Source organism: Odontomachus brunneus, unplaced genomic scaffold, assembly GCF_010583005.1.
Source record: "Odontomachus brunneus isolate Ranch 3 - 2012 unplaced genomic scaffold, Obru_v1 Obru_scaffold_073, whole genome shotgun sequence".
Classification (NCBI taxonomy): Eukaryota; Metazoa; Arthropoda; class Insecta; order Hymenoptera; family Formicidae; genus Odontomachus; species Odontomachus brunneus.
In genome coordinates, this window is record NW_022639523.1 from 286535 (window position 1) to 298050 (window position 11516).

The 11516-nt window shown below is 37.9% G+C and overlaps 3 protein-coding genes and 1 non-coding gene across 11 annotated transcripts in view; 1 reads left to right on the plus strand and 3 right to left on the minus strand.

Moving 5' to 3' along the window:
* LOC116847096 (myosin heavy chain, non-muscle) overlaps positions 1–2673 on the plus strand; it is a 34231-nt gene extending 31558 nt beyond the window's left edge. For 4 of the 5 annotated variants that reach the window (XM_032821726.1, XM_032821723.1, XM_032821724.1 and 1 more), the window contains one exon: positions 268–2673. Coding sequence is in view for 3 of the 5 variants with exons in the window: in XM_032821723.1 (XP_032677614.1) it covers positions 268–400 (133 nt within the window). In the remaining 2 variants the exon portion in view is untranslated. The remainder of the gene's footprint in view (positions 1–267) is intronic. The other variant, XR_004378661.1, reaches the window with a different exon arrangement.
* On the minus strand, positions 945–5529 carry LOC116847100 (26S proteasome non-ATPase regulatory subunit 10-like). Of its 4 annotated transcripts, none has more exons than XM_032821731.1 (5): positions 5376–5515; positions 3013–3129; positions 2843–2941; positions 1738–2026; positions 945–1244 (listed from the first exon to the last, which is right to left on the minus strand). In XM_032821731.1, the coding sequence occupies exons 2-5, from the start codon at positions 3118–3120 to the stop codon at positions 1048–1050; spliced, it is 693 nt and encodes a 230-aa protein (XP_032677622.1). In that variant the 5' UTR covers positions 3121–3129; positions 5376–5515; the 3' UTR covers positions 945–1047. The 4 variants fall into 4 exon arrangements, with proteins under 4 accessions (XP_032677622.1, XP_032677623.1, XP_032677624.1 ...); XM_032821732.1 differs by having other exon boundaries at positions 3013–3122; positions 5376–5492; XM_032821733.1 differs by lacking the exon at positions 3013–3129 and having other exon boundaries at positions 5376–5529.
* Positions 5530–6455: 926 nt separating this feature from the next.
* On the minus strand, positions 6456–10936 carry LOC116847097 (poly [ADP-ribose] polymerase). Its single transcript, XM_032821727.1, has 6 exons — positions 10620–10936; positions 9921–10062; positions 9486–9836; positions 9117–9301; positions 8790–8995; positions 6456–8679 (listed from the first exon to the last, which is right to left on the minus strand). Exons 1-6 carry the CDS (start codon positions 10731–10733, stop codon positions 6729–6731), a joined length of 2949 nt encoding a protein of 982 aa, XP_032677618.1. The 5' UTR covers positions 10734–10936; the 3' UTR covers positions 6456–6728.
* A 389-nt stretch (positions 10937–11325) lies between these two features.
* Positions 11326–11397, minus strand: Trnat-cgu. The gene has a single exon. It is a non-coding gene; the product is annotated as a tRNA-Thr (tRNA).
* Positions 11398–11516: the final 119 nt, after the last annotated feature.

An 11516-nucleotide genomic window follows, 5' to 3' on the forward strand; every position in this document is an offset into this window, starting at 1 on the left:
TGAATGCGTTCTTTCTTATTATTTCATTTGGCTCGCAGTGTATACACAATACTGCCGATCAGTGGTTTAACGCACGATATGCTTTTCGAAATAATTAGTCTTCTTTATTTGAGGCAAAAATCTCCTGAAAGCTTCATTCGAAAGAACAACGCTAAATTAAAGTTAAACTACTGAGCGTTGTTTGCGTTTTTCTATTACGCACACTTTTATTTCGCGAGCACGACGAACGAGTCGCTCAACTAATGTGATTTATGATTTGTTTTAAAGGCGCGGCGGCCCTCCAATAAGCAGTCTGAGCTCTTCCTCGAGACTCAAACGTGGTTCCGTGCAGACCGGCGGCTCCGGCGACGATTCGACGACACAGGACGAGAGCATCGACGGCGAGGAAAACGTTAATTGAGTAATGGAGTTGGCCCAGTGTGCTCTCGAACCTCTGTGAATTCTGTACATACGTCCGTCGAGAGGGTGGTTGGCTTTTCTGTTCGACGATTCGACGCGTAACACGGATCAACTGACGTCTCGCCGCGTCCGCGAGTACGACCAGCTCCACGATCAAAATCAAAAGTCATTTCGACAATTTCCCGCGGCGTTTCCGGCCTTAAGATTAATCGTGACGAGATAATGATCGTCTCCCGTGAGAGTTCAGTTAATTGACACGCAGTAGTAGTGCCGATGGCGAGTAAGGTAGATTAATAGAGAAAGAGAGAGAGAGCCAAAGGGCGCGAAACAGCGAGAAAAATAAGAAAGGATTAGTCGAATACTGAGGAGAGAGAGGACTTTTGATACATTTTATATAGTACGAACGCAAATGTTGATCGTATTTTACGTATATATATATAAATATATAAAAAGAGAATGTGAGGGAGAGAGAGATTGAAAGAGAGAGAAAGAGACAGAGAGAACGAGAGAGAGAGAGAGGGATAAAATAAATTCTGTAGAAGGAAAACTTAATCATGATGAATTTATTAAGGACTTATTTAACGAAACTTAAAGCGCCACTTTCGCACGGAGAGATAAAAAAATATTGAGAAACGGCAAGTGCGCTTTCTACTTCGACGTAGTCTCTCGCTTGATTTCCTCGAGCTGCCGGACCAGACCGAGACTCGCGAGATCCAACGGAGTCTTGCGGTCCTTATTGGTGATCGTTGGGTCCGCGCCGTTCGCCGCCAGCAGCTTCGCCTCATCCACGCGGTCCTCCTCGCAAGCGAGATGCAACGGCGTATTACCATACGCGTCCCTCCGATCTGAAAGCGACGACGACGACGACGACGACGACGACAGCGTGTAAATGAAACGAAACGAGATTGTGCAGTGTCGTCGGCATGAACGAAAACTTGTACACTTGGTTTCAATACAGTTCGAATACCTTTTTTTCGTCATGCACGTTGGAAAAATTAATGACTTAATAAGAGAACATAACTACATGACTTTTGAATTAAGTGAAAATAAGTTCATTACTCTCCCTCCTGCCCCCCCAACGGCTGCGTTCAAAACTGCATTAAGGAAAAAGTATTCAACCCGTATTGAAGCAAAATGTACATTTAGGTTATACTATCAGATATATATATGCGTATGTGTATGTATATATTTGATATTTTATATATTATTATATTGTAATTGCGCTGCGTGCGCGAATGCATTTCAATAACAGACACACAGACACAAATCGCCAGACACATACACACGTACACATATACTGAGAGGGAAAGAGGAGAAGGCGTATATTCCGCTACCTACCTATATCCAAATTCTTCCCGTACTCTACGAGGAGCTTCACGATGGCCGTGTTGCCTTTCGAGGCGGACCTGTGCAGAGGCGTGGCGCCCCGTTTGTCCGCGATGTTCACGTCGGCGTCCTTCTCGAGCAACGCCACGCAGATGGACTTCCAATTCTTCGACGCGGCGTACTGTAGAGCCGAGTGACCGTCGACCGTCGTCGCGTTCACGTTCGCTCCCTCGTTCAGCAGCGTGTTGACGACCTTCTCGCGACCGGCAGACGCCGCCAGGATCAGCGGAGTCATGTCTGTCTGCGTTTTACGAAACAGACCGTTTGAGCGGTCTCACGTAGATTTGTCTCGTTGCAGTAAGGCTCGAGGACCGGCCGGTGGCAAACGAAAACGAAGCTTTTTGCTCGCGACTTTGTGCGTCACGCGTAGAAACGAGACGATAAGTAATGCGGATTGTAACAGTGCGCGATGCATTTCGGGCGTACGCTTTATACTTATTTTCTTATAAGTTTTTCTTTTTCTTTTTTCTTATAAATGATCTATGGAAAAATTATAATATAATTATATATATACATATGTCATCAAGTGTGTATGTGTTATTAAGATTTCCATCTTTTTTTTCGATGCGTTTGCGATCGACGATCGTTTCTTTATTCCGGTTGAGAAGTAAAGGGAATTATTGTGTAAAACTCTGTTCTCGAGAATGCTAGGGCTTTGTTCAAATGAGTTTGCTTTGTAAACGTTTTTCGAATCGATTGAAAATTAAGAGACACACCGCAAGTTTTGCGATTTTTGTCAAGATGTATTTATCCTTTTGAGACACACAAGAATGGACTCGATTTAAACGTAGATACACTCTCCTGAAGCGTAATGGAAAATTCGTAATAATTATCAAATATTTTATAATGTATTTTGATAATAAAAGTTCTTTTCACAGTTGCATATAATTTCGCATGTAAAAATAAATCTTTTCGGTTAAGTGTGTTATTGACTGTGTCGTGTGTTTGCAGTAACCATGATTCATTTATGCGAAATAATAAGAGGGAAATATAATTTCAGCATGAAATAATAGAAATGTTGCGCTTCTGTAAATTCAATATGCAATCATTTGCTTACGTCATCCGTAGGATCCACCGGTACATCGAGGGAGAGCAAATGTCGGACCAGATCATCGTGACCACCCAACGCCGCCCAATGTATCAGCATTCGGTCGTTCTGCAAGGAAGAGGTATAAGCTAACCTCAAATCATTCGGACATCATGAGCAAATGACACGATGATACAAACATTATCTGTTTGTGTTTTCAGCTTCTCGTTTTCGTTCAGCAGGATCTTCACGGCCGCGGTTTTACCGCGATATGCTAAGTCGTATGGCGTAGGCTCCTGCCGCAACATTTCTGCAGACTTGTAATTTATAATTTTTATGTGACCAAATAAGATGTCTAAGTCAAGGGTGTATTACTACAAATATTTTGTTCGTTATTTTGCTCGAAAATAAGGAGTATATTGATTTTTTAGATCCGTTCCTTTGCAGAACAAATAAAAATCAGTGAGATTCCATTCCGATGGCTCCGGGCTAAGCCCATTGCCAACTTTAGAAACATAAAAGTAGACAGATGGTCACATGAGATTTGTTCTTTCGCTCTGCACTGCTGCAACAAGTTAAAGTAATAGCTCTGCACACAGGACGCAGTAATGCTTGCCGCGCGGCGGAAATTCGCGCGACAGCCAATTAATATGCTGCTTTCCGTAATAATCTTCTAGCTCTTACGGAAAACAACATATTGATTAGCTGTCGCACGGACTTCCGCCGCGCGGCAAGCATTACCGCGTCCTGTGTGCAGGAGCCATAAGACAAATATACATTTGTTTCACTCTAACTTATTGCACTAGTGCAGTAGTGCAAAGCGAAAGAACAGACCTATGGTCTTGAGTCTTGGCGGTAAGTTCAAATGTTTAAACCGGTGGATAAGTCGGTGAGAATTGCAAGAAGCCCATTGGGCTGCGTTCCAAAACTTTACTTGGTCGACCCGATTGAACCTATGGCAGTGGAGGTAAGACGTAGAATAAGTTATCCAAGTGAAATAGATTTAAGGTAAGCGGACAAAATCCATAAAAAGAGAGGGGATAACTTTGGCAACGTTCAAAAGGATCCATAAATTCATTTCTGAAGATTAATATCATTGTTAAGATCAATATCATTTCTGAAGATTAATATCATTGGACGTTAGGAGAGTATACAGAGGTGTAGAGTTAACCTGTCACAAATTTACACTTCTGTACACCCTCCTAACGTCCAACAATTATAACCTTCAGAAATAAATTTATGGATCCTAGAGACTTTTGAACGTCGTCAACGTTATCCCCTCTTTTTTGTGGATTTTGTCCGCTTACCAGATTTAAAACGGCAAAGGTAAGCTAGGTAATCTTTGTTCGGCGATCCAGGAATGCATACATGCCCCGAGGGAAAGAGAGAGAGAGAGAAAATCTAGATATAAGCTTGTTTTAACATTACTGGTAACTGCTAATAGCGCTGAAAATCTATGGGCCTGTTTTCTATTGCTGAATTAGTGTACTTTCAGAACAAAAAAGAGACAGATATACAGATAAAACTTTGTGGAAGAAAGATTAGAGAGAATTAGTGCAGTCAGTTCAGCAATAGAAAACAGACTCTATGGCCAGTATTCATAGTCAGATCTTATATTTAAGATTGCTTAAGTTCATCTTCAGATACTCCGTAGGCAATGAAATAACCCGTACATCATCTGAAGATAAACTTAAGCGGTCTTAAATATAAGATCGGACTATGAATATCGGCCTATAATATATGTAAAGGTCCTTGCACAATACTAGGCAATAGAAATAAGCATTAGCCAATAGAAACAGAAAATAGAAATAATTGACCAATCCGAATTCCTATTGCCTGGCATTCTGCAAGGGCTTTAACATAGAGGCTGCGTTCTGAAATTCATTGCCAGTACTGAAAATCTATAGTTCATGTAACGTATACTATAGAATTTCAGCACTGGCAATAAATTTCGGAACGCAGCCAAACTATAACTTTGCAGTGCTGGCCGTGAATTTTGGAACACAACCTTTATAAACATGGAAAGTAAAAAAGTTATATTGTTTATTTTCTTTCAACGGAATCCCATTATTATCTTTTATTAAAACATGCGTTTTTTCGACGAATTTATTATTTACAGCCATTTTAATTCTTTCTTTAATAGTTTTAGCGAATTCGACTTTACCATGGACGTAAGAATATATGGACAGAACGCAAAGTGCAATTATAGACGAGGGCCTGTGAAGTCCAAGGGGTGAGAGGATTATATCGTCGTGGCTATCATGTTGTCAGAAGTTTCTATTGCCTATGTATAAAAACAGCGACCGTCGCTATCATGATATGTCAACTTTATTAGCATACAATCATTCCCCTCACCCTTTGGGCTTCACCCTCGCGACAATATGCTCCGTCCACATATTCTTATGTCCATGCCTCCTGACATATAAGGTTATATTGGTTCTGGCAAGATTACAATAACCTCAACTCTTGTCGTTTCCATTGAACCTCATTTGGACTCTACCTTAAAATTTTATTAGGTAGGGTTCAACTTCAGATTTGGTGTTTCCACCGTAAGATCGCTCACCTCAACTCGACTCTGACCCGATTTGAACTCTCGGTGAAAACTTAGTCAATGAAGCTCTCTAGGAAAAATCACACAGGTCCTTGAGGCAGGTGGAACGGGTAGTGATGACGTCAGACTTTTTCCTGTACGATGGCTGCGTTTCGAAATGCACTGCCAGTACTGAAAATCTATAGTTTATGTCACGTATATTATAGAATTCAATGGCAGAGAATTTCGGAACGCAGCCTAATGCAGGATTCACACCGCGCCCAATGTCCGACGTCCGATATCCAATAAAAGAATAGTTTTCCAATTGAAGAATTGGAGAATTGAATTTTATATTAGAAAGCTGTTCTCCTATTGGATATTGGACGTCGTACATCAGACATCGAACACAGTGTGAATCCTGCATAAGTCCCGATCTACAATAGGTGTAGTAAATTTTAAGCCGTAAGTAATCACGATTGATTATTCTTCTATAATTCGACTATGATTGGTCAATTTCTTAAAGTTTAAAGCTTACTACACCTATTGTAGATCGGGACTAAAGGATTATCGTGTAGATTATTGTGTGAAAGAATAATTCGGAGAGAGAAAGAGATATTTAAAGTAAGTACACTACAAATTTTTAGTATGGTTATTACAACATTTCAATATTTAAGACAGGGTAGGACATTTACGCGTAAAATATAAATAATCTACCCGTATTCTCTTTTAACGATAAACGAGCCTTTAAAAATAAGCTCATAAGCTTCCCTTATAGAAATATACTAAGAATCATTGATAATTACTTATTATCCAGTATTTTTAATACTGAAAATAAGTAATTATCAATGATTCTTAGTATGATATTTCTATAAGGGTTATATATGCAAATGTTCATGTAAAGAGATAGAGTGACTTCAAGTGCGTTCAAATTCCACAAACCACTCGGGAACTTTTCGCTAGTTCCGCCTACCCACCCGATCACTCAGCAATTACCCTCTGGGTGGGAAATCTGAACGCAGCCCTATATCTCAAGTAGTACAACTCAACGGATAATCAGCCGCACTCTTACATTATTTTCCTCTTAATTATCATTACAATTAAAGACAGCACGAGAAAACAAGCATAATTTTATTGCAAAATTTATTGTGTAATCTTACAGGTAGAGTATTCGAGGTAGTAGAAGCTATTTGGTATGTTTAACAAATCGTCGATATATGAATAAGTTTTTGTCAAAAATAAAATGAAATATAGCACAACACTCAAAACACATGAAACTGGAATTCATAACAAATATCTCAAATTGGAAATGTGTCAAAGCTCATCTCCGAAGAGTTGAGGTTACTCAACCATGTAATTTATGTTTTGTATTATGTTCAAATATCGTAATTAATATTTGTACTTGAAGTTCATCTTTAATAAATATCGCACTTTTACCTGAGCAACGTCGTATACGATGTACTCGTTGTACAATAATGCTGATTTCTTAACATTAGTAGGTGCTGCCATGCCATAAGGCACTTCGACGCCGTCCTTAGTCTTGTAGACATTCTCGGGGTTGGGTTGTGTCTGACCGCGACCGATCGTCGAGTGTTTACCCTTTGGCAGCTTTTCGATATAGTCTGCTTGATATCTCTCGTACATATTTCCCAAGGCGACCTCACAAAGTAGCAACAGTCCAGTGGAATTCGCGCTGTTCGTACAGCAATAATTCGCGGATTTGGACACCATGTCGGCAAAATAAATACCCTTGCCGAACATATAACCGGTAACGGGCGCTTCCGGTGGCGCGATACGCAAACCTTGGGACAATATTCCCGCGAAATTCGTGGTCCTGGAGCCGTGCCAGAGTAGTTTTCTATTCGACAATTTCTTGAAAGGCTTGTACCGCTGTTCCTCGCCTTGTCTCTTGACCACGAACACATCCTCAATCTCAAGCTCGTATTGCGTGTGAGTCGTCGCGTGCGTGTTCTTGACATATTGTTCTATCATCTTGAACTCTTCGCTCTTCTTATCCAACACGTCGATCTCCGTCTTGAGTTGCTTGTAGTGATTATCGAGCGGGTTCTCCTTCGCGTCGGTCTTGTCGCGTAAAAGATTGTAGGCAATCTCCATCTCGAGCAGCGCGTCTAACATATCGCACTTATTCTTGATCTCCTCCAGCGTCTCGAGAGGCTTCAGATCAGAGACTCCGCAATTGTGAGGTATCAGAGTGTAAAATTTGTTGGAAGCGTCAATCAACTTGATACGCTCTGTATTACCGCTCTCCTTCTTAAGTTCATTTTGCAATACTGTTAAGACCGCATATGCCTCTTCGATCTGCTTCTTGGACAGTTTCCCGAGTGGCATCTTGTCCATATCTATCTCGAACTCCAACATAACTTTCTTCATATTAGCTACATCGAAAATAAGGCGCATTAAATCTTGAATAGGCTTTTGCAAGTTGCTCTTAATGTCTGAATCTAAAGAGGCAATCTCCTCGTCTCCGTGATCTAATTCGATTGGATACATCCGGTTCGGTACTTTAACGAAGTGTTCTCTAGTCTTCCACTGATTACCTGTCTTCTCCTCGAACAACGCTTCGAATTGCTCAATACATTCTTCTGAAGACAATGAATCCAGTTTATTGCCGCCAATTGTAGTGCCAATTCGACCCCAACTTCTGAACAAGTAATATCTACTATGCTGATCGTGTTTCAAAATTTGCATTTTATAGTAACTGTTTTTCTTGGATTGTATATCCGTCAGCCCTAATGTTATGTCATATTTGTCTTTGCCTCTTTGATAAATATGTGTGCAATCGTCCATGCCGCTGTCAGGGTCAACAGCACCACCACCTTTTATTCGTAATTTCACTTTGCCGGATTTTTCAAATTTGCTCTTGCTTTTGGAAGCGTTGGATTTCGCGACATTAGAAATTCTAGCATTTATATCACCACCCCAGCTCGAGATGGTTTTTTTCTTTAAAAGCATAATGGGCGCTTCCGTGTACTCTTTCGCTTCTTCCACAAAATCTTCCGTTATAACTTGAATGTCGAGCGACTGAACGTCCTCCATTCTTTTGCTCATTTTCTCCACTTCTTTCGAAGTAGATATTATTGCGGTTAGATCTTTGTGAATTTTCGTTCCAACGGTACCACCTAACAGTAAAATTTCCCTCTTTAATTCCTCCTTATCCTTTTCTATGCGACCCAAAATAACGAACTGCATGTTCTTCAAAGGACGCGGCTTTCCTTGCACTTTTGGTCCATCTACATCATCCTGTTCCTTCTTCACAGAGCTCGAAGAGGATGGTGCTGTAACTTGAAACTGTCGTTTTTTTACTTTAGATTTGTACGATCTGAAATAAAATAAGAGAATACATATTGTATATTTTTACATTACATGATTTTTCTACTTAATAACAGAGAATAATTTATGATTTTCATAAATATATTCCTAAAGACTTACTTAATTGGGAAATTTTTCTTTAGGTCGCTTGGTATTTCACACTTCTTTCTTTTTGGCTCTTGCGTAACATACTCGCATTTAGTCCACTCTGTTACATTGCCGGTGCATTTGTAACCCAAACCAGAATTATATAGGAGTTGTCCTTTACACTGTGGACAGGGATCCAAAGCTCCAAAATATAATATATCAGACACAAGGTTCAAGATCTGTAATTGAAATTGAAGTGACATAATAAATAGAGACATTTATTGCAACATGTAATTTTATAATGAAAAATAATATTAAAGTAATATTACAACAATATGTGTGTGTATTACAGTAACTTACATTTGATGTACCAGATGGAACTTGTTGATGATTTTTTTCTAATATCGCGATCAATTCCTTTTTGTCAAGAATCGATATTTGATCTTGTACAGCATACAGTTCATCATTCTGTTTTTTTCTCAATTCCTCTTTTTCAGTGTCTTCTGGTTCGTTTTTAATTTTTTTTACAGGAGGTGGGATGTCATCTGAAATTATAATTAAGAATATAACAAAAGTTCTATTAATTTATTTTATCTAGTTTTTTTAACATCCGTTTAAGTCAAAATATAGTAGAATATAGATATAATTAAAAAAAAAAGCAATCCTAATTAAGAGAGTTCTTGCTGTAAAACTGTTAAATATATTTTAACTCTCAGTCTTCCCTCTTACCTTGATTAATTTTAAATAATGCAGTTTTGAGGCTTTTTTGATCTTCTTTGGAGAGAGTGTTTATACCTGAAAGTTCATCTCCTTTTCCATAATATTCTAACTCTGCCCTCAATTTTGCAAAACATTCCACATGATACCACCTGTCTATACCACCGTATTTTCTAGCTTCAGCACTTTCAAAATCTTTTTTTGATATTCTTGTTTCACCCTTTATTATCTTTTCTTCACATCCTTTGCAAGTAGACTTATTAGACTTGGCATATTCTACTTTGAAATCGCCAGAGCCACTTTTTGCAGCATTTGCTCTTTTCTTTCCTTTTCCAGAAACAGGAGGTGCTTTAAGAGCTTCCTCTGTAGTTGAAAATTTAAAAGTTAAAGTAATATGATATAAATTACATATATGTTGATGAATTATGTATTAATCAATATATATACCAAGTTTCTTTTTTATTTGTTCTTGATCTTCGTTACGAATCTGATCAAAACAATCTATATCAGCAGTAGACTTTGGTCTTTGTTTTAGAAAAAAACAGTTGGCATGATACCATCTAGGTATCTTGCCATCGTGAACTGGACTCTAAAGATATCAGAAAAATATTTTTATAGCAATATTAAATTTCTTCTTAGTAAGCAGCCAAACTTACTAATTAATAAAATATAATTAGTTGTATCAATTTGGTTCACTGTTTAAATGCAATATATCGGATAATTAAAATATTAATTTTATATTAATACAAATAAAATAACATTTATCAAAATTCTTAAGCAAACAGTAACTTACTTAACATACTTGTTTTATCATAACCTATGTTTGATGTAAATAAGCAAATTAAGTGTGAATAAACTTTAGTTTGATACGTGTCGCTGATATAATCATACAAATCACAGAATTATGTTGAAAATAATATTTTATGTATGTATACTATAACATAACCAAATAAAAAATATTACAATGTACAATTACGTACATTTCTTTTCTACATGTGCAGTGTACAACTAACTATAAAACTAAGAGAATTATCACGGTTTATTTAACAATATTGCAATAAAAGGTGTCGCGGACGCCTGGTAGTGTCTATTATTATTAGGTGCGAGAATTCACGCTAAGTTTCTTTGTTACATTGAAACTGTTACCTGAACAACAGTTGCAAGTCTTAAACTCAATTTACTGATTGATTTTTTGCATGCTTGACAACTAGAACGATCGCTTTTTGCATATTCGACTCGATATGGTAAGTCGTTATCCATTTTGTCTATCGTTTATCACTTTGGATAGCGAAAATGCTTTACAAGATGCCGGCTAACGTATACTGACGCAATACCTGCAGACCGATTCGCGTTTGGCGGAATAATGGTTCGGCGATTGTACTCTCGGCGCCAGACAAGTCGTCTATTCTTTTCAACTGCACTGCTACACTGGTGCAATAAGCTACAGTGAAATAAAATATATTTGTCTCACTCTAACTTATTGCACCAGTGCTACAGTGCAGCTGAAAAGAACATACCTAGGAACAGAGAAGATTGCATTTTTTTAGCTGCACTTTTTGTTCCTTCTTTCAAAATCTCGCTATTTCTTTAACAAGAACAAATCTAATTTTCGTATTAAACTTCTAAATTACATTTTAATCTTTGAGGTATTCAATTTTTACAAATTAAAACTCTTCAATTTAAAGTTTTACATTTAAATTTTTCAATTTGTAAACTTCAAAACATTAAATTTAAATTGTCAATATGAAAAGTTACTTATTATTTTCGGTTTATCTATAATCGTTGAGAAAAAATATAAAAACAGCTGATATATAATAGAGAGTATTAGTAATAGGAGCAAGAAAAAAATAATTGCCTCCTGTGAGGTTTGAACTCACGACCCCTGGTTTACGAGACCAGTGCTCTACCACTGAGCTAAAGAGGCTTCGCTTTTGCTTCTCGTAAGAGAAGTATAAAGCTTAGTTCTATCAAAAGTTTCCAAATGAATCTTAGGAATTATTTTGTTAGGAACTGTAAAAATATATATTTTACGAAAATATACCT